The 22,459-nt window shown below is 37.3% G+C and overlaps 3 protein-coding genes across 4 annotated transcripts; 1 reads left to right on the forward strand and 2 right to left on the reverse strand.

Annotated features, from left to right (window-relative positions):
* Nucleotides 1-5,988: 5,988 nt before the first annotated feature.
* LOC122078787 lies at nt 5,989-8,223 on the reverse strand. The gene is made up of 2 exons (XM_042644915.1): nt 7,342-8,223; nt 5,989-6,803 (listed from the first exon to the last, which is right to left on the reverse strand). Exons 1-2 carry the CDS (start codon nt 8,105-8,107, stop codon nt 6,706-6,708), a joined length of 864 nt encoding a protein of 287 aa, XP_042500849.1. The 5' UTR covers nt 8,108-8,223; the 3' UTR covers nt 5,989-6,705.
* A 2,055-nt stretch (nt 8,224-10,278) lies between these two features.
* On the forward strand, nt 10,279-16,905 carry LOC122079867 (nudix hydrolase 26, chloroplastic-like). Of its 2 annotated transcripts, none has more exons than XM_042646620.1 (6): nt 10,279-10,575; nt 10,661-10,711; nt 13,397-13,489; nt 15,244-15,338; nt 16,324-16,438; nt 16,562-16,905. In XM_042646620.1, the coding sequence occupies exons 1-6, from the start codon at nt 10,510-10,512 to the stop codon at nt 16,652-16,654; spliced, it is 513 nt and encodes a 170-aa protein (XP_042502554.1). In that variant the 5' UTR covers nt 10,279-10,509; the 3' UTR covers nt 16,655-16,905. The 2 variants fall into 2 exon arrangements, with proteins under 2 accessions (XP_042502554.1, XP_042502555.1); XM_042646621.1 differs by having other exon boundaries at nt 10,281-10,575; nt 16,565-16,905.
* A 254-nt stretch (nt 16,906-17,159) lies between these two features.
* LOC122079866 (protein CHROMOSOME TRANSMISSION FIDELITY 7) lies at nt 17,160-20,117 on the reverse strand. The gene is made up of 6 exons (XM_042646619.1): nt 19,738-20,117; nt 18,621-18,885; nt 18,441-18,536; nt 18,261-18,335; nt 17,803-18,155; nt 17,160-17,453 (listed from the first exon to the last, which is right to left on the reverse strand). The coding sequence occupies exons 1-6, from the start codon at nt 19,890-19,892 to the stop codon at nt 17,312-17,314; spliced, it is 1,086 nt and encodes a 361-aa protein (XP_042502553.1). The 5' UTR covers nt 19,893-20,117; the 3' UTR covers nt 17,160-17,311.
* Between the last annotated feature and the right edge of the window lie 2,342 nt (nt 20,118-22,459).

Here is a 22,459-nt window from a genome sequence, read left to right on the forward strand (position 1 = left end):
GTGGGGGCGGGGTGGTGAGGGTAAGGATGTCTTTTTACATGATCTGAAAAGCGTGATTTCTGAATTTTTTTTTTTAACCCGAATATTTTGACACCAACACAAGACATATGGAAACTCACGTGGAAGCATCAATAGGATAAGTATTTTCATCTTTCATAGGTGGGTTGGGTGGTTATTTTATACTCTTACGTGTTTAGATGCAATAATACAACACCCCACACTAGTGGTGTCCTAAAACAATATAAGAATAAAGAATCCTGTCAGTCTAACACAAAAAACATCGTGACTGTGTAGGATGCAAAAAGTCTGTGCTCCCCAATCATGTTTTGAAAATAGTGAAGCCTGATCCTCCATCTTGCCTTTCACCACAGCTCACCAATTATGTTAGACAGCCTGTGACCTCCTATTGCTGGATAGTTGTTAATACGATATTAATTCTTGCTTTAATCCAATTCTTTCCCTTAATAAACTTCAACATAAGGTTAGGCACTACCGGATGCTGATATATACAAACTTATTGGATGAAAGAGAGAAAATTAAAAACCAATATTAGATGGACAAGTGGAATCTAATTATTAATTGAAGGATAATATTGAAGCTCATGAGATATACAAGGATTGGGCCAGTAAGGCCTTCTTTTTTTTTTTTTCTAATCATAAGATATAGAAATAAGTTAGCTACATGTAGCATCAATTTAGATATGGTTTGTTTGAAATTAGGATAGTCTTTTATTTGTTGCAAGAAATTTCAAAAGACTCGGTTGGGTATTATCCTATGCGTGTACAGCCACTTTGGATAGGATATGGATAGGTGAGCTGGCATGTGCTGGGACTCTCCCTTCCTGCGTGTAACTCCACTGGGAATTGGGCTTTATCTCTATAAGATCGGTAGAGGGGAGAACCTTAATTTAATGACGATTTTAGAGGAGAAGAAGGAGCCGCTCCATGAATAGAGGATGGACCGCAAGGAAAGGATTTAGTTCTCGGGTATCGGATCAGTACATATAGATATAATATCTATTTCGGATTGATTTATATCGGGTTCAAATTAGTCAATTTTATTAAATTGTTTATTTATTTATTATTATTTTGTAATTTTACACCTGTTTCAATGTCGATAACGGATCCTAGATCGATCAAGTATCTTAATCGGTCCCAATATTGATTGATCGGTCAGACCAATTCGATACTTAAGAACCATGGGATGGAAATAAATTCGATACGTTTGAAGGAGTGAGGATTCTCACAACAGCCGTAAAGAAGTTAAAATATATGAGAGTCAGAAGGAAAGGGAACCAATGAGGAGGCTCCTACATTTTTTTATAGGAAAATTTACAACGCCACACCTAGAGAATGCCTGTATAATACTAAATTATGCTCGCACCTCTTAACATCACTTTTTGTTAAGTGAGGATTTGAATTGATATTTTTAACATTTTGTCTAAAACACTTAAAGTCAATCCCATTTTATCCTAACCCTTCACCTTCACCATGGAAAATAGAGGATGACTTCTCGAGGTTTGTGAGCTGGGAAACAAAGTGCCAGCTATTATAGCCAACTCATTGTGATCACTGTCGGTGCCCTCCAAGGCAAGAAATGCACTGCCTTTTGAAACTTGAAACTTGGTATCAAGCTCACCGGTGGTGTTTGGTCAGAGCCATATCCCATCACTTCACCCCTTCTTGACTCCAATATCATCAACACCATTGGTTGGTCTGCATATGCGCAGTACCTCGATCTTCTCCTCCACTCCATGGTGGTGTTCAAATAGGATAACCCAATGGTTACAAGGAGAGATTTCAATCGATGTCCAGTGAGACTGGGTCACAAAATTATCGGATTTTCTCCAATGTCCAAAGGAATAACAAAGCGTTTGAAGACAGAAATAAAATCCCCAAATCCCATTAAATACAAAGCCCTCTGTGGCTCTATCCAGTTTAACATAATAAGGGTGGGAGGATCAAGGGTTCCCTACTCATTGGTTGTCTTCTTAGCTTTCCAATAATAGAGATAGGATCAAGGGTATTTTGATATTTAAAAAAAAAATCAGCTTATGTCAGCATTTAAGGTATATTCTTTAATCGTGATTGATGATAGGGAGAGAGCGTAATTTGATATTATACAGGGTGTGTCTTTCTAGTAGTGATATTCTCTACAAGGTGGCACTATAAATTTTCCTTTTCATAAGATGAGAGAGAGAGAGAGAGAGAGTTGCACGGTTGGGAAAAAGAGAAAGAGAAAGGAAAAAAAAGATATATGAAATAAAAGTTTTTTTGGTAGAAAAAATAAAAGTATTTTTAACATCTTATTAATGTGGATAGACCAATCTAACGGTTTATGCTCTTGTGCTACTTTATTTGGGTACACAGAAACCATTTTCTGTTTGGTTCTCAAAAACCAGATCCATTCTTGTTGGACTTTTTCCTTTTTACTTATAGGTTAATATATCTTATCTCAGTAAATTATTTGTTGACAGAAAAAAGAAAAAATTGCAAAACAATTCCTATGGGGCTTCTATCTAGGATAAAGAAGGCAAGGAGAAGGGATAGAAAGTAGACACAATCTGGAACCATGAAGAGGAGTTGCATGGTTTTTTTTTTTACAAAGACCAATGATTTTCATTTATACTCTTGGTCTTAGATTTTTATATCTCTCCATTTAGAGATAGAGGATGACCTATCCTAGTTTTTGTCTAAAAACTAACAAGAAGTTCAACCTAACCTAATGCTTAAAGAGATGGCCAAAGAGATAATGACTAGAAAACTTTCAAGTTATATATATATATATATATATATGCCAATTCTAAAGAAATGGCTAAGGAGAAGACAATTTGAATAGCCATCAGTTCAACAAGCATAACCCTAATGGACATACAGTTATTAAAAAAAAAGTAGATAATATCAAAATCATTTCGGCAACTTAACTTTCTCACTGGGATACTATTTTTAGTAATTAACTATTTGGAAAGCAACTATTGCATCCCAAAACACATTTCTCTATTATATCTATATCTCTCCTAGATTTCTACCCAAAAAAAAAAAATTTCTCTCCCAGATTATTATATATCTTTGAAAAGCTAAGTTGTTAATAGTTCGATATTAATTAGTTAAATAGTTAATGATTTAATAACAATAACAAATAAAAATTTAGAAGGTTAGTGGTTGTGTTGTTGATGTGGCAGGTTAGATACGTCAAAATTTGAGTTATAAGTAGCCCCCCCCTCCCACCCTCTTTCTACCAAAAAAAAAAAAAAAGTAGGCCCCTCTCTTACTTAAGCTAAGTTTGAGCTCAATTCAACTCTCAAATGTTATAAAAATATATATTGACCTTTAGATTAGATAGATTAGACCTATACCATTAATTATGTATAGTGTGCATATAGCTATGATACTCTTTGCAACTTCTTTTCTTTCGATCCTCTCGTCTCCTTCCCTTCTTCTTCATTTATGTCAGAGATGTGCGAATCCTGTTCCCTCCTCCACTTCCAGCTCCGGCTCCAGTTCTCTCTCCCATTTTCTATCTCGACCGGCTTCCTGCATCTACCTCAACCCCACCTATGTCCTTTTGCTTTTTTTTTTTTTTTTTAATAAAAGACTTACAGATTCCATTTTTTTGTTGCAGCCAAGTGCAGCAGCAAGAGCAACAGCAGACTACACCGGTGCAAGGCTTGCGCAACCATGGAGCCTTCCATCCATGTTGATATGCCTCTGCGCTCTCATTGCCTTGAGTTGTAAATAAAATCTCTCAGAGGAGCTTTCATCTTCCAAAAAAAACCAGATTTAAATGTTCGAAACTTGAGAAATAAAAAAAGAAAGAAAAAGCCAAGTTACGTTTGTTCCATTTTTACCGGAATTGACTCTCAACCACCAATGAACGGAGTTTTGTTTGCGATTGTCACAAAAACCAATACTTATCATAAGAAACCATTGACCTTAGAGGTAAGAGAAAAAGAGAGATTCTTTTTTATTTTCCTTTTAATTTCTTAAACATTACAAAGCTCTCATAGCAGAACTCAAATACCAGCTCTCTGGGTCTACCACTCTCACAGAAGAAATGCCGTCTGCTGCCACTCTCATCTGCTTCTCTGCGATAACTATTCCCTACGAATGGTAGAGATCTCTCGCTACTCCAAATCTGCACCTGCCTTTCTCTGGTGAAACCACTCATTCCTGTCATATAAACAAAAAAATCCTAAAAATTAATCAAAGAAATTGGAAGAGGGAGATCCTCACATAATCAAATTAGAAAGAAATCAAGGTCTTCCCTACAGAGGATTGAAAGGGAACTTCATTACCTGCACAGAATGAAAAAAAAAAAAAAAGCGCCTCTCGATTTGGGAAGAAAGGAGAACCGCAACGCAACTGTTGTTGTTCTCTTTATCTGGAGATCCCACCGGAGTTCTTTTTCTCCTGCTGGATCTGGTAAAAGGAATGGATTTTCCGACAACTCAGAGAGAGAGAAGAGAGAAAGAAGGAGAGGAAAGGTGTAGCAACAGTGGATTGAAAATTTGTATATCTTCTCTCCATCAAACAGTTTAATTAAAGTTGATCAAATCCTATGGTCAAAATTCCACTAGCATTCCTAATTCCTAGGTACTACGCTAACATACCTATACCTCTCCCTTATATATATATATATATATATATATATAGTTAAAAAAAAAATGTTAAGGAATTTTAGAACATTGAAAAAATATAAGGGATACCGTGTAATACATTGTGGTCCATGCAATTAAATTACAATCCCAAATGTTACACGACGCAGATAATGAGGAGCTAAATCTACACTTCACATCTATATTGTCAAGCTTGCATACATTTTTTAATATTTAAATTGGTTTTATTTCCAAAAAATTAATATATAATTATAAATAAAAAATAATTATAATGTTAGTTTTCTAAAATTGAATAATTTTTGGGTTACTGTCAATGTCACAAGTGTTTTTTATGTTTTAAAAAACCGCAAGATAAATCTAAGTCATCCATTTTCATGGCTTTTTCTATTTAAACAGTATGTTCCTGCTTAGAGTTGAGAGTGTGCAAAGTAATATCTAGAGTTTTGGTCCGCATGCATGGACATACATGGAATGCATTAATATAAGGAGGTATTTGATTAAATTAGACTTAAAAGTTGACGTGTCTGACTTGGATCATATTTTTTTTTTTTTTGGGTAAGATATGGATCATATCTTCCCTATCCAACAATTAGAATGGATACATCATCTACCCACGTTGGTAGAATAGATGCCTTGCGAGGTTTGAGAAAGTAACAAACCATTAGCTTGCCCAAATATATGCCATTTGTGATAAGATAGAGAACAAACAAAGTATAAATCAACAAGACTACGAGTAAAGTTCATGCCGATAATTATCCGAAAAAAAAAAAATATGAATTATCCAAAAAAAAATAAAATTCGTGTCAATATATACAAGTATATTTGATTGAATTATATTTTAAAGTAAACAAATATAATTCTTGAAAAGTTGAAGGTTGAGAGAATGCATGGTAAGTGGCCAAAATAACACTAGGCCTGTGTTTCGTATAGCATTCTCAGAATGCAATCCGGATTAAGAACACATTATGGATTGTAAAAAAAATTGTTTGATAGTAGATACATATTCCAGTCTCAAAATTCTGAAACGCAGTTGAAGATGCATCCCATTATGGAATGTGATCTTTTTCCATTTTGCCTTCTTATTCTAATAGCTTCAGACACATCACCAAATTCAAGAGTGACGGAAATTGAGTGAGAAAAATTCCGTCTACCCATATTTCCAAATAAGAAAAATAATTTAATACAAAATATAGTAAAGGTTTCCTGAGTAGGCAGCTTGGAAAAGAATCTTCAAGCAAGCACATTAAGTATTTTTTTTACGTGTCAGTTCAGGAAACCCAAGGCTTCCTACTCACATGCTATCGTTTCAGCTCAATTGAAAATTTTCAAGTGAAAAACATTAGTTTTGAAAAATCCAAGGTTGAGAAAATGCATTGCAGTGGCCAAAAGTCTGGTATGCATTCTGGATTGTAAAAATACACCGTTTAATACACATTCTATTCACAAAATTCTGAAACGCAATCAAGAAATCGTCCCACCCTGGAATGTGATATTTTCTCATTCTTTGTGTTCTTTTGAGTAGTCACTTCAGCTTCGCATCTATAGAATGCTTTCCCACATAAGTTCTTGTATCTTCCTCCTCCCCATTCTCCTTCTTGTTTTTTCGAGTAGGAACCCTATCACTAGAAACTCCAACCCTAACCACGGTTCTATTGTCTTCTGGCGCTAGGGCACATGAGACTGAGCAGTGTAGCGTCTTTCAAATTGGTGGAACCAACAAGTCTTCAGGCAAGGGAAGACACCAGAAAAGGAGACAAGTTCATATTTCTTGTCTTTCAACTAGGGTTTCAGACGACACAGTGACTGAACAGTGAGACCTCATAACATTGTTTAGATGCATATTCAGTTCCTTTTATTATGCCCAAAAAATACGCATATTCAGTCCGGTTCTTCATTTATACCCACAAATTGTTCGATCAAATATGGCAGGGGATTTCATCTATTTATTCTCAAAATGCTATCTGTCGCTGTTGAGATATTTTTAGAGAAACGTCCAAAGATCAATTACGCAAACCAATAGCATCGCACCATGCCACCATATATCTCACATATATCTATGCTTCTCTCCCAACAAGAACAATAATAGTGCATCAAAATATCCAATGGAACAGCGAAACATGGAGGAACCAACACCTTATAAATTTCCATCCGACACAAACTATCTGTAAATTGCAGGGCTTATTCTTGACTGTTCACATCAATGAAAATTAGATCAATTAATGAAATATCAATACGCATCAGCACCAAAATAGTTAAAATTCAAACAAGAGATCCTCCCAATGCGGGAAGAATAAACCTTTAAGATCTCTTATAAATTTATTTCATATTTGTGGTACCACCCAAAAAATTAAAAAGCATCTCAACATCCTCTAAAGCAAAAAATAGCAAAACATCAATAAGATCCAGAAACTTCCCTTTCTGGCTTTCTGTCTTTCGTCTCCCAAATTCCAAAAGAGACACTTCACCAACCCTAATCTCTCTCTCTCTCTCTCTCTACAATGCTATATGTTTGTTACTGTATACCCATTACCCACCCAAACACAAAATACACAAACTTCTATAAATGGTACACCGTATGCCTTTGCCTCTACAGTATACCCAAAATGCGGGGAAGAAATTCCTTTTCCCCTTGTCATGTTTTCTCTGTAGTCTGTACCTCTCTATACACTCGGTTAAACCTTAAAAACCAAAATAACTAAGATAAAAGACATATGCTTAGCGATGACCTTTGGTTGGCCTTGCAACGGGACCTGCCGGCGACCGAAACCCCACAGTGACCGTGTCATACACGCACCAATGGAACGCTGTAGGCTTTCCATTCGCAGCCGAACACACCTGGCAGACGACATTCGAGACCACCGCCTGGTTACGCCCATTCGGCCTTTCGAACATGTAACCATCTTCCCAGTCTCTGTACGCATAAGGATTAGCGGCGGTTGACATCAGATACTTCTCTCTCTGCGCCTGCAAGTTCTGCAACTGATTCTCATAATCCACCAGCCCAAACCCCAACCTTTCCCCTCTGTAAAGAAACTCCGGCGATGTAATCTGATTGAAATACGGCGAAACCAACCCGTACTGCGGTGGTTTAGTCCCAGGATCCCGTCGGAGTATCTTCTCTGGAGCAGCCATTTTTTCAGCGATCGGATGAGATAAGTAATCTTTTTCTCCCATACTCTGACGAAGTTTCCCCCTTCTTTCCTTCTTCAATCGCTTAATATACAAGAAACAATCTTCCTCTTTCACGATTGCAGCAAAATCTGTCTTGTCGGTAACTGGTAATCTGCGGCGTTTATCTGACGATCTTGAAACCTTCTCACGGATTAACGATATGGAGATCTGATGAGGAGAGATTCCGATCATCTGACAAATCACCGATTGCAGTTTCTTGAAACCTAAGGAAGGATGGATCTCAACATTACCTAGCTCGATCTCACGTTCTCCATTGAAGAAAACAACCGGAAAAGAAGCAACTGCTACGACCTCCATCATCGAAATCGGAAAGATATAATTTAGTATTTCATCAGAGACGAACAGAGGGTAAGAGAAAGGGCAGAGAAAGCCAGAGAAGAAATAGGAAGAGCCGCGGAAGGGGCATTTTAAACTAGGAGAAGAGGAGGCGGTGGGGTTTTACAGCGTGGAATGGTGATTTAATTAAGGCGGTGGGGTCATTTTTGGAAATAAAAAATTAATTTTTTTTGGGGGGAGTTTTAGTTTTATCTTGTGAGTTGTGACTTGTGAATCTTTTGACCGATTACGGATACGAAGTGTTGGCTCGAGCTGGAATCCTTTTGAGACTTAAACCTGTCACCGCCAGCTCACTTTACTTGGGCTTCAAGTTATGAGTTGGTCGAATTAATAGCCTGTAACTTCTTTAATTTATTGTTTAATTAACCAACTAATCACTTTACACGACCTAAACATATTAAAGGGTCAGGGGTCGTTTAGGTAACCTCATAGGGTATATACGGTATGTAAAATCGTGCGATCTCTTTCTAGGCTATGTTGGGAATAACTCACCAAACATGTGATTACGTGTGGATGTCCAGCTGGATTTTTTTCTTTTATAATGATTCTTAGATATTCTCACAATAGGTTTGTGATTCTAATCCAACAGTGGAAAGAGCTAAGGAAATAATTTTTTAAGATTTTATTTATTAAAAGAAAATAAGAAGATATATCTAGTGCACGAGGTGCCCGAATTTGCATGGTTCAGAAAGTGGGACGAGGTAACTTTACCCAAGAATGTCGAGAGGTTGTTTATAATCACCCTTCAAAATTTATGATATCAATATTGTATGATATGAATAGATTGTATCAAATAGTCTTGATCTCAAATATAGTGATATGGTATCATTTTATCTGTTGTTTGTATTATATCATCGATTTGATAGCAACTGGGTATCGATATTAATGTTAATCAGTATCAACACAGACAATACAATATCAATTCTTCAAACCCTAAATGCAAGAGAGTTACACGCCTACACTCTTGTGGCAAGGTATCTATCAATTTGCAATAGCAATTGTCGGCTATGTTAGTTACTTAAATCATCTCTTTCTTTTTTTTTTTTAAAAAGTACTCAATGGTAGATTGGAGGCTTCTAAATTTTCATTGAGTTTTTCCTAACCATAGTATGTAAGGGGCATAGTTCACATTTTCAATATAAAATATATCATATAAAATTTGTTGCTATTAGGAACCTCGCAATGGATATATATATATATACATATATATTTCAGTTGATTGATAAACGTGATTTGTATGATTTGTGGTTAGAATTTCATGTCTCTAAGGTTTGGATGGGGAAAGATTATCATATCATTGTCACACTGATTGGTCCATATTTTAAAATTTTAAATGTTACGAATATTTTTCTTCAAAAATAAAATTCATTTATTGTACCTTATCTAACCATGGGAGTCGTGATACCCCAGGATGTGTTGATATTTGAGATTCGGCTGGTTGTGAGTTTAAGTTGGCATGCTCCACTATCACTTGTTAGTCTTATTGAAGTACTACTTATTGTATAGGGGGCTTCCAAAGGGCTATGAACACTATTATGGAGTACTCTTTTTCCCTTTATCAAAAGAGAAAGATACACAATAAGTTGCCCAAGAGGATGGCCTGAGGTTGAAGATGCTTACAGTGACAAGAAGGGGAAAATATCCTCTCCAACCACTGGGTCATCCAACCAGGCATCTGATGGTTAGGAAGACCCAAGGTACGCACACATGTATTGGGGCAGGTGTCTGAATCCTCCCAATTATCGGATGTCCAAGTGGTTGGAAGGGAACGAATCCAACAAGCACAGCCCTGAAAACGACACCCAAGACACAGCCCCCTAGGCTAAGCCGGGGGTCCTCATGTGGTCACATGATTCCAAATTCCTAATATGTAATATCTGTACAAAGGCCCAAATGGACACAATTTTAGTGGACTTGCTCAACGGCTCAAGCATGGCTGAGCCCCTTCATATTATAGGTTGGATTGGGCCCAGAAAGTTGGTCGATAGGCCGACAATGTAAGCCCAGGTGAATAGGTGCGAGCTGATTTGGATTGACTTCGGAACGGCGGAAACCTAGCCCAACCCAGGGTTTAGTAACTGCAGTAATGGGTATTGTTGGTATTTTACATACAGTAACCGGTATTGCCAACCACGCACGCGGAAAGGCATCTTCCTTCTTCTGCGATGGTTGCGTTGGGTCGATTCGTCTTCTTCATTCCCTCATTTTGTCGTCTCCATCTACTGGCTCTGCGAACTCCGGCGCCGTCTTTCCAATATTGCCCTTGTAAATCGGGCAAATTAACCGACCTGCACCGCCCTAAGCACTTGTAGCTTCTCTTCTCATCTTCTTCCTTCTCGTCGTTACTGTCACCATCACCGTCCACCATGGAAGCTCCTCCGGAAGGTTACAGGCGAAATGTGGGCATCTGTCTCATCAATTCTTCTAACAAGGTTCGATCAGTTCTTCTTTCTGTTTTTCTCTTTTGTGTCCTTTTTGGATTCCTGATTTTTGTATATGTATTAATTTATTTTGTAGATCTTTGCTGCTTCAAGGATTGATGTTCCGGATTCCTGGCAAATGCCGCAGGTGATTTCTGTCACTACTTAGATTTTTTTCCCCCTTCCTTTGATTGTGACAGAAGTACCGTTACCGGAATATATGAGCAATATCTGGTCTGGATTCTCCACTAGTTTACAAAACAATTATTGGAATCACGAATTCTTTTTCTGTAGAAATTGTTCAATTAGATAGTTGTGGTGAAAATTCCAGACTCGTGAGACCTTCGGTGAAGGGCGAAGGTCTTCTTATATGGATTTTCACAAGTTGTGTTTCAGATCTGTGAGTTAGTTATCGTTGAGACTCAATCACAGGACAACAAACAGTAAGGCATTCTGGTCTATTGGGAGAACAGAGGAAATGTTATTAACCAGAAAAATAAACATGTTCTCAAAATAGTGACTAAACAGGTTCAGATGGGTAAGATTTTCCAGTTGAAGGTAGGGCACCTAGGATTGAACAACGTTCTAAAAATTCATCCCTTTTCATGGCTGATCATGAGTTATACTAGGAATTCAAAAATAGAAAATTAGTACCTTAGGAAGATCCAACCATGTGATGAACAAGAAACTTTTACCGAAGGTGGTTTATAGCTTGGGGAAGAACATACTGATTACTATTTAATCTACTGGCTAGATGAGAAGAAAACCTCCATGAAACTTGCTGTCCAGAAACCAGGATTTGATAGTGTCGCAGGAAACTGATAAACCTTCAGTCGCAGCCAATGTCGATGGATTAAGGGAGCCACCTTCTCATGCATCAGCAGTAGCAATAGGGTAGAATGTGATACCCACAAAATCTCCTATAATGGCTGGTTACAGTGGAAATAAAATAGAAACTAACAGTGAAAGGACAGAAAAGAAAAGGGGGGGATATGACCAAGGCCTCTCACCTATGGCCTTGGTCAGTCTTTCACTAACCTGGGTATCACACCTACTCACTGTTTCTTACAGCCATGGCATAAAAACCAATTCTATCCATCATCAAAATTGTTAGGATTGGCACAATGGCCCTTACAATATATGGGTGCTTATAGCACTCTTTTACAGAAAATAGAAAGTAAATAAAAGAGTGCCCATGCATATAGTGGTACCATTGTATAATAAGAAACTTAAATAGAAAGAAAGAGAACCTAAGATCTAAATAGTATCTACTTAAAACTTAGAAACTATCCCTATTTTCGTGTAGGCTTCATATCGCTCCTATCTGGGCTCATAGATTGGGTCCGTTCCAATAGAAAAGCTCAAAATTTCTTAGCCCATGAACCATATAATCCATTGGAGACACAAATTCAAGGTTTAAGGTTTCAGTTTTGGTTTAGAACCTGGTTTTGACCATGCTTGAAATCGTGAAATTTTGGTAAAACTTGAAAGTTTTTGGTTTCTGTTTTCAAGACCCAAATGGTCTAATTAGTTCCCAAAACTTCTAGGAAACCCTATTTTAGGCCCTTTAAACTTAGTGAAACCCTTAGATTGCAAAAAAACACATTCAAAATGGTGGTTTGGCTTCGAGCCTAGGTTGGTAATGTACACAGTATGCTGTACAATGCTGAATACACAAAACTTAGTACTAGAAAACATATAATTCAATTAAAACAACTAAAATATGCTTTATGAATGAATAAACATAAAATTGGATATCAAATGTTATTCATGGTTTATTACAAAGATGTGGGAGTGATTTGGTCAAAAACCACAAAAATTGAGGTTTTCTAGGAAGTTTTCCTCTTTGGAATCGAAACTAGCAAAACATCGGAACTTGAAACATGGTTATCGAAATGATGCATTTATACAAAGGGTTTGACCGAAACAATACCGAAATCCAAAACATGGTCAAGATTTTGGTCAAAACATTGCAATTCCTTAGTATCATAGTTTGTTTCATTTAGACTGGTTGTGAAACCGAAATATTTTGGTTGCTTTCACGAAATTTCGTCAAAACCTTGTACCATTCTTAAATTTGGGCCTAACTTATTGAACCACGGGCCCAATTTAACCCAAAAAACTGAACCATACTCAAATTCGAAAAATTATTCTTCTTTCTTTGATCTACATCAGTTTAGCACATCTGTGGATGATAAGAGTGGTTTAGCAGGTCCCAGTAGATGTCAGATTTTCACTTTGAACTCTCCGATAAAGCACTCAACTTACTAAGCAAGGAGGCAGCCTTAGGATAGGATCAGTTTTTCCAACATAGTAATTGGGGCTGGTGGTGATCAACTCATGTGAGTGGTGAATGGTGATGGCAAACAATCACAATTTCCGAATGTTCCCGTTCTCGTCGACATTAGCTGATGATCATCTGGTATTTGGTGTGCTTTATGGGAGTGCTTGGGATTTATTTTCACTTTTGGTTGAAGATAATCATCTACTGATAGCTAGCTGTATTGTATAGAACTTGAACTCCAAAAAAGGGGGCAAATATTGGAAGAAAATCAAATATGTAGCCTTATTTAATTAATAAGCATTGCATACAAAATAAGTAGATATCTTGGTGTCACCATCAAAGAGCTAGTGAACTGCATTATACTAAGAAAAAGAGAATTCTTATCACTGACAAAAAGAGAATGTTTGTTATTATTTTAAAACTGAGTTGACAGTTATGACCATGATTCTTTTCCGATTTCATGTCATTATGTGCATTACCCTTTGATTTTTTCAAAGATTTATCATCCTTTTATTTGAAAAAAATCCTTTCCGAATTGGTGCCATGTAGGGTGGTGTTGACGATGGTGAAGAACCAAGAAATGCAGCTATCAGAGAATTGAGAGAGGAAACAGGAGTTACTTCTGCTGAAGTTCTTGCAGAGGTTTGTTCTAATCCTTGTGTAATACATTTATAAGGAATGGTAGAATGCTACATCTTTAACATAATGTTGCTTGCCCTGCATATATAAAACTAAAAAAAGAAAAAAGGCTTGTCCACTCATTGCATCATTAGGCATTTGTGGGAATTTTCTTGGCTCTGTCGTCCTAATGTTGCATAACTGCTTTTATGATTCATGTCTATCAGACAAACTAAGAGTTGGCTGTATTGCAAGTCATAGTTCCTAAGAAAAAATAAGTCTTAAGAACTAGGATAGATTGTGGACTAGTTTAGATTCTTGATCTTAAATGGCATGGCTGGACAAAGATTAAAATATTTTGTTAAATTCACTTCTTCTTTTCCCCCATGTTTTGTTCACATCAGTGCCTCTTGTTCCAGCCTAATAACCATTAAGAAAGAAGTCTAAGTAAAAATCTTCCCCTGTTTCATTTTACTTCTGGGCTTTTTACTTCGAAACAAAGCCATTAATTGGGTTTTTACTATCAAGTTTTAGAACCTTAATAATAATTGATATGTTGTTGTGGTTAAATTCCGAGGCTGACAGCCTGGTCGGTAGTTGTTCTTATTGGTTGCTAATATCCCAAATTCTTTGCACATCTCTCCTCAGTTCTGTTTTTGTTTGTTCATTCTTGAATTTTTAATTCTGCAGATCAATTACAGCCCTATTCCGACCCCCGTGGATACCCTTTTTTCAGCAATATTTCCTTCCACATACAAACCTCCATAACTCTCTCACACCAGACCAGTTTGCCTTCCAAGTTTTCTGAACAACCTTCCTTCCCAACCCCCTCAAATCCATCCTTAGAATCCTAGTTCCAAACCTGTTTTCACACCTACCATAAACCACTCTGTTCTGTTCGAGATTATCAAAAACACTATTCACACCCTTGACCCTTGGAGCCTCCGAAGATTTCTCGGATGTTTTGGGGTCTGATTGAGCCTATTTGGGGTGCCACTCGACCCTAAATTGGAGGGCAACAGATCAGCATATTGAGAAATATCAACTTCTCCCACAGCTTTCTTGTAAAGATGAAAAGGGGGTAGGGGGTCAGAATATCAAACATGTGAAAATCAAGCAGCCTTTTGGTCTGGTTAGAAATTGATTAGTGCTTCCCATGTCATGCTTTAAATGTGAATCTTATAGAATTTTCTTCTTACGTAATTTCAAAAAGATTTGAGCTCTTTAATTGGTTGGAAGCATAGTTTTCAAGGTGGCGCCTCGGCAATGAGGTGGTTTTCCATGACCTAGGCAACCAGACGCCAAGTTTTCTAGGCAACTAGGTCCCAAATTCTGTCAGAGAAAAGAAGGGGGGGGGGAAGGGCGAAGAGAGAAAAGGTGGGAAAAAATGGAGGAAAAGAGGAAAGAGGAGAATAAGCTGTTGCAGTAGGAAACACTGCTTCCAGATACAACGGAAGCCACTGCTGCAGAAGAAGAAGAAGAGGGCCAAGGGGGATGGGACGTACCTGCTATACATCGAGTTCTTTGATAGCTTCTTCCCAGCATCGTGTCGTCTTCTTTTTCACTTATTTACATCAATTAGCATATATTTCTATTTTACATATCAATCTGTTTATATATGTAGGTAAAGGAACTTTAATATTTACACTTAACACCCATTTTGTATGTGTATGCCTAGGTTGCCTAGCCACCCTGCCACTGTCTTGGGTTGCCTTGTCGCCATGACAACTATGGTTGGAGGATTTTTGAATTGAATGTACGTTGATTTTTTCATTCAGGTTCCTTATTGGTTGGCATATGATTTTCCACCGGAGGTTAGAGAAAAGCTTAATCGTCAATGGGGATCAGACTGGAAAGGTCAAGCACAGAAGTGGTAAGCATGCCCAGTCACTTGTATATAATTTCAGCTTCTTTCATATTTGAACTAAGTACAATTTATTCGATTTAATACTCACTGCATAACAACAAAAAAAAAAAACAATTGCTAAAATAACAAACTACTACTTCCACAACATAGAATGAACATGAGAACAGCTCACAAAGGAGAACCATCACCAATTGAAAGTCTTGCCCTCGCAAATACTTGCTTCTTTAGATCATCTGCTAAGTTATTGGCTCCTAATGGAATGAGATATTGCATGGGAAGCTTGGTGGTGAACGTATCTGATAAGGGACAAAGGGTGTCAAGGCCAGTCCGACTGCCTCCTCATTCAACTCAACCAATCACAGTGGTAGAATCCTCCTACTACTATGAAGTTATGAATGTCGAGTGAGAGCAATGGAAATCCATGTTGAGATACCGAATCAACCTGATTTGAGGTACCCTAACCATTGGCATCCTACCCCAAAGGATATGATCAAGTATACCTAAACGCTAGTTGAACGGAATTGCCCTATGCTCTTGTGCATTTGTTCTAAATGGGATCATATGGCTACCACCCACAAGATGTGGATTGGCTTTTGGTGATGTTGATTTCTGGCTGTAATGTTCATGAGGTAAATTGGGTTGGTCCATATTTTTCAATTCATTCAATGAGCCAAGCTGCCTTGAATTGCTAGAGTTTTCTGAAGTTTGTTTTTTATTTGCATCGTAATCCAAGGATAGACTTCATTTATTATTATTATTATTATTATTTGATTTAGTTATTTGTTTGGTTTTGGGTTGGAAGGATTATGTTTGGTTTCTTCAGTATACATTCTGACTACCTGTTCTACCATAAGCCAATGTGAAGGCCCGAATGTGTCCTTGTATTGGAAACTGCTTTACCTAAGTTCAGCACAATCATTTTATTTTTCTAAAAAGACAACCATATTATCACCCATTTTATTTATCAAGTTTTGGACTCTTGAATGCTCAGGTTTCTTCTTAGATTCACTGGAAACGAGGAAGAGATAAACCTTTTGGGTGATGGAACCGAGAAGGCTGAGTTTGGGCAGTGGTCATGGATGACTCCACAACAAGTAGTTGAACTTGTGGGTGGCCAATGATTGCCTATTGATTATATCATCCTTATCATCATAAAGCAATAGAAATATGATCTTAGCCACTTGTTATAATTATTGATATTAGCATTTTTCTTTTTGTATTTTATCAAGCAGGTAGTCAATTTCAAGAAGCCTATATATGAGGAAGTTCTGAAAGTCTTCACTCCCCATCTTCGGTCAGATTCTGCTGGACAGGTGGTATAGGACTGGAATATGGACTGGAATGGCAGGTTCCCATGAGACATGAGTTATATGTTAGCTATCTACTTGTATTTATATTCTTTTCCTTTGTACCCAAACTTCTTGGTGTAAATTGGGCCATAATCCCAGATTATGAATTTATTCTTTTTTGAATAAGTTAGTTGATCAAGTTTTGCTCAGCCGATAGTACTTAAACGTCGTTGTAATGGGAGCTTCCTTCTGTTGTTCAAGGGAAAGATTACACTATTGCAAGATCTGTAGGTTGTTGACATGAAGGGTTGATTTTGGAGATCCTGATACGTGTGGATCAGATTTCTATTTCTTTTGAGGAACTTTGGAGCAACAATGAATTTCATATTAATGAAACCTTCTCTCAACTCATCAGCCAAAAATTTCTTCACCTTGCTAAATTGGTTTCACCCCTCTGAAACTTTGCTACAAACGCTTCACAAATTACCATCATGGGGCTCATAAGCAAATGTACAATCTGGAAATACGAAGACAGAAATCACATAATTGACCATTCTACATTGTATTTATTGTTGGAATAAGAACAAATCAGTTCAACAAGGGCTAAATTAACCATCATCCGGGCACTGCAGCCATTGCATGGAAAATCCCCCCAAAGTCATTCAAAACTGGTACAGCATATTATGAAAATTAGCAGTTCAAAGTATCAGGCTTGTAAACCAATAAAGACTCTTTGGCGCTGTAACTGGATGCTAATGCTTTACCAGCAGATGTTGGCTGAGAGAATGCTAATTGAGAGGATTCTAGGACCACACCCATGCAGAAACTCTTCCTGCGGTAAAAAGAGAGATGTTCTCATCAATGGCACAAAATAGAGGAAAAGAGAGGGGTAGGGGTAGGGCAACTGAGATGGCAATCCCATAGAGTACCATGTTCTCCAAACCAAATCAGAAATCAAGGTGAAGCCTGGGGACCAGCTCTGTGTTCAGGTACCTTTTCTGAGACGATTCGAAATCATGGAGAAACGGAAAATAAAGAAGATGACACGTTCAAACTAAGCTTCATCCCAACTACTAAGGAAGGTATACTGGGTGGCTAATGTTAAAAAGAAGGCTATACTCATCCGAATCTAAATAAACTACTAAGGAAGATATTGCCTGAAAATAACAACTTGGAGTTACCTTGCAGCATCTAGTAACCGAGTGGCAATGCGTTTTCTTCTGTTAGAGGGCGTGACCCATATGGCTCTGATGCCACAGAAAGCAGGCACAGCTGCCTTGTCACAGAAGATTGCTCCATTGAAGTCCCTATCTACCAGCTCAGGACTACCAACTGAGGGGACTGCTTTAATGACTTCCCTCTTAAAATTTACTTCTCCAAAGTGAAGCACGGTTGAATTTGATCTAGCTTTCTTTGCGTGAGTGACAGTAGAGCTTTTTGGAGCCACTGAACGCGAGAGAACTCTGTAGGCATTTTTTATGGGTTCAACAACTAGGCAGCCAGCAATCCTCTGAAAGGAAATGAATAAATACACCTGGAAGAGCAAAAAGAGAATTTCATTAAGATATGATGTCAATTGTCACCATCTCAATCATATATCAAAGATTGTTGTCATACAAAAAGGGAAGGAGAAAGCCACCCTGCAGAACTTATGAATGAGCCACCCATCTTCCATTCCTAGTTCCTTCTCAATCATCTTTGCAACCTTCTGAACCTGCCAATGCAAGTATTTCCATTAAATCCACTGAGAAGAACTGTGTATTGAGAACCCAACCATTAAGCATTTAAGCCCTAAGATGAGATGAAGAGGAAGTGAAACCTTGTTCCATTGTGCAGGTGGATCACCATCTAATACCAAAATGATCCGGGTCCCATCACTTGAAGGCATTGGAATAACTCTTTCATTACGAAAACCCTGTAACTTGGATAAAGTATAAGATAGAACAGGTTCACAGCAGGCCAAAAAATACCACTAAATGAACCCTTATGAGCTATATACCTTGAACTGGATTCCCAGAGTGATCTTCTTGTGAAATTCCTTATGAACTTTCTCATCCCCTTCTTCCCCGCGAGCATATTTTAGACCACAGGTGGAGCACATATGGAGAAGGAAATCAGATTGGCCCAGCTCCAAATGGAACTGAGCATAACTTCTCTTCTTGTTCAAGATTCGACCAGAGGTGCAAGCTGGTTCTGCAGTAGAAACAACTGGATTCAAATCCATTGGTGTTCCCTCAGTCTGCTGATTGCTAAAGTCATTGTTCCTGCTCAAAAGCAATGAATATAAGTAAAATACTGTTATGATACTTTTTGTGCGAAAAGAAAAATGGCAGCAAACATGAACCGCGTTTCAAATTAATTTTCAGCATACAACAAAGTTTCATAAATTAACTTGGATTTGCATTATTGTAAATGTTTTCAGAATTCTTGCAATTCCAACGTTTCATTTCGAATTTCATAGTAACTGGAACAAAATATAAAAGGGTTTTAATAGATGGGAATAAATAGAAAGGAATAGAGAAATGGAGATGAAAATTGGAAAATAGAGAAGTTTAAGGAAGATGGAGAAGAATTAGTGAATCAATAGAAAGGAACGATTTCTTCCTTACATTTAAACTAGCGCACAAATTATTGCAAGGAGTTTGATTTTGGATAAGCTTTCTGAAAGTGTCAGTTAGGATTTTGTGAAGAATTAGACAATGTTTTAGCTCCCATGTTGAAATGCCCAGGTAACAGAGATCCTCAATTTACAAAAACAATATCTGTAGTTCTAGATAGAGGGCATGTGATGGCACTAAAAATAATGCTTCAAGCATTGATTAAAAGCTGAGCTACAAAACTCTTAGTCTCTAACAATGCAAATTGGGAATTACTTACCTTAGAGAAGGAAATGGAAGGATCAACACTAGAATATTTTTGGCATCTACCTTCCTCCTAACCATGGATTCGGAGCAGAATTGAAAAAGTTCAAATATATACTTCCCCAAAATAAGTTTCTGAAACTCTAGAAATTTAACAGTGGCTCTGAAGGAAATAATTCATCGAAGAGAACATATCCAGAATAGTCTATGATTTTTAATGAGTGAGAAACCCATTCCATGTTGAGTAATTCGTACCTAAAGGGGTCTGCCTTCGGAGCTCGACGCTTATACGTTATCAGAATTTCTGGGACCTTGAGTTCCAGATCATCTTCAATTTGACCAAAAATCTGGGGCGGATCTGAGATTTTGGTTGTGGAAGGCTTGAAAAAAGCACTGATCTTAGCCTGCATCTTTGAAAACTATGAGCAAATGCACAAGATGAAGAATAGAAATAATAATTAGGGTAGATAATGGTGGATCATTGCTTTTCCTCTTTGGGAATTGCTCGCTGTCTCATTCGATCTTCTCCCACTGGTTTCAAATTCAAGCGGATTCGTCGAAGCTAAGCTTTGTTAGATGAAAGGAATGGAAAGAAGGCGTTAGGGCTCGCTCTGTGTCTGAACAAAAATAGCTTATTTTGTTTTTTTATTTTAAATTTTCCCGCCAACGCGCCAATCGTCGGCCCTTCTTTACTTAATGCACAAATTTACCCCCTCGCTCTAACTATCATGAACGCCCCCCGGCCTTCTTGTAGCGTGTCAATTTGGGACATGAACCAAACCAGGACCGTGGCAGAACCGCCCCATTAAAACCTGGTACTAGACCGTTTCATTAATAAATGGGATAGTATTGGGATTTGATTTTAGAATCAAATAATAAATGAGACAAAACAGGTACTAGATGGAATTGAAAGGGTATATTTTATGGTCTTCTGCTCAAAATTTATGCCCATGGTTACATGTATGGTATTTTCACTTATGGAGGCTTTAGCTAAAGAACCTTTAGTTCGGTTTTCTATAAGGGTGTGCGTGTGTGCGTGTGTGTGTGTTTTTTTTTTTTTGTATAGTTCTATAAACTTGTTCAACCATGGCATCATAAACACATATGGGTTTGTATATTTTAAAAGAGCAACCAAAGGCACAAAGTTGCCGCTCCTATAATGTCTGGGAGGGGCAAGTTACACATTCTTACCCCCTACTTTATACAAGAGTTATTTTCAGGTTTCGAACCTATGATCATGGTTTTAGTGCATGGTATCGAAACAGGTATTGGTCATTCCCTAAACTAATATGGCGTCGAAATAAATCATTGTCGGATCGCTTGTATCAAACATAAACACCCACGTTTTCTCTTAAAAGAATGAATGTTTTTTTCTTTGTTACCCCTGATTCGTACCATTCAAATGGTACAATATCAATCATGTATCAAGACTGCAGACTTGCCAAACTAATACGAATCACTCGTATCAAGCGATCCAATACTGATATTCAGAACTTGGGATATCAATGAGCCCTAAGTCGATTAACTCAATAGAAGCCCAGCCCAAGCCCAAGCCCAACCCAATCCAATCCAATCCAATCCAGAACCATTGGTTACTTTATCATTTGATTTTGACGCATTGCAAAGGCCAAAGATAAAGGTTTTTGTATATATATATATATATATATATATATCGTGAAAATGAAAGATTTTTTCCAAATCTTTTTCTATAAGTACACATCTATAATTATTGACATATTTATATTATTACATACTTAATATATAGACTGGAGTTTAGTTGAGACCTCAACCTAGGTCCAACCCAACCCAACCCGACCTGAGCTCAGGCCTAAAATTTAGCCCAATTTTGCTACCAAAGTTAGACACCTGTCCTTATGACGTGGACGTTCCAAATTGAGAGGGTGGTTGTCAGGAATGAGCAAATGCTCCTATGTGGACCTCAAAGGTAAAAATCGATCCATCAAAAAGCTCCGCTAACCCGACTCCATTTTGAAACCGTCGAAGCTCAGTCCTCTTTCTCCAAAATGGGAATCTCTCTCTCTCTCTCTCAAATCATTGAAGCTCCAATACACATTGGCATCAATAGGGGTGTCAAAATCTAGCATGAACCGATAAAACCTACTGAAATCGATCGATAAAACACGAAATGAACCAAATCGATCCTTATTATATTGGTTTTGGACTGAGGTATGTTGGAACCAACTGAAAATCGGTCCAAAACCGGACTGACTAATAACCAAATTGAAACCAAACCGAATGAAATCGATAAAAAAAATGATTATGAGATTATAAATTGGTGAATTGTCCATTCATTTTTTACAATATGAGTGGAAAATTTTTTTCTTGTGAGGGGAATTGTTACAAATCATTGAATATTAGGTTATGAATAGATAAATTGATTTGTAAATTATAATAATGCTTCCATTGATTTATTTGTTTCCTATAAAAAACTAGTTGGATAGTTAAATGAATGATTGGATAATAGGGTTCATTTTGTGATTTTAATATTAATTGTCTTCGTAGTAATTTGTTATCCATTTGTTTTAATATTAATTATCTTTTCCTTATAATGATAAATCATGATTTAATAATAAATTTAAAGTGTTTTTTTTCGTTAAATCTTGTTATTATAAGTTATGAATGTAAGATTCATTATGATTCAAGCCCAAATCAGTATTAACTTGATATTGAAAAATCGAAATAATTAAAAATCAAACTAGATTAAAACCAAAACTAATTGAAAACTGACGTTTCTTAATGAATTGGTTTTGATATCCTTCATTCATAGATCGAAACCAAAACCGTTTTAATTCGATCGAAACCAAACTGAACCCTCCAAATGACACCCTATGCATCAACCCCAGTGTGGTAAAAGTGAAAAAGATCAAAAGCCACAAAAGGCTTATTACCGTAAAGTCAGAACATAAAAGCAACATCACGTCCCATCAGTCAACCTCATCAGATGATGATGGGATGG

The sequence above is a fragment of the Macadamia integrifolia genome, chromosome 5, assembly GCF_013358625.1.
Source record: "Macadamia integrifolia cultivar HAES 741 chromosome 5, SCU_Mint_v3, whole genome shotgun sequence".
Taxonomy (NCBI): Eukaryota; Viridiplantae; Streptophyta; class Magnoliopsida; order Proteales; family Proteaceae; genus Macadamia; species Macadamia integrifolia.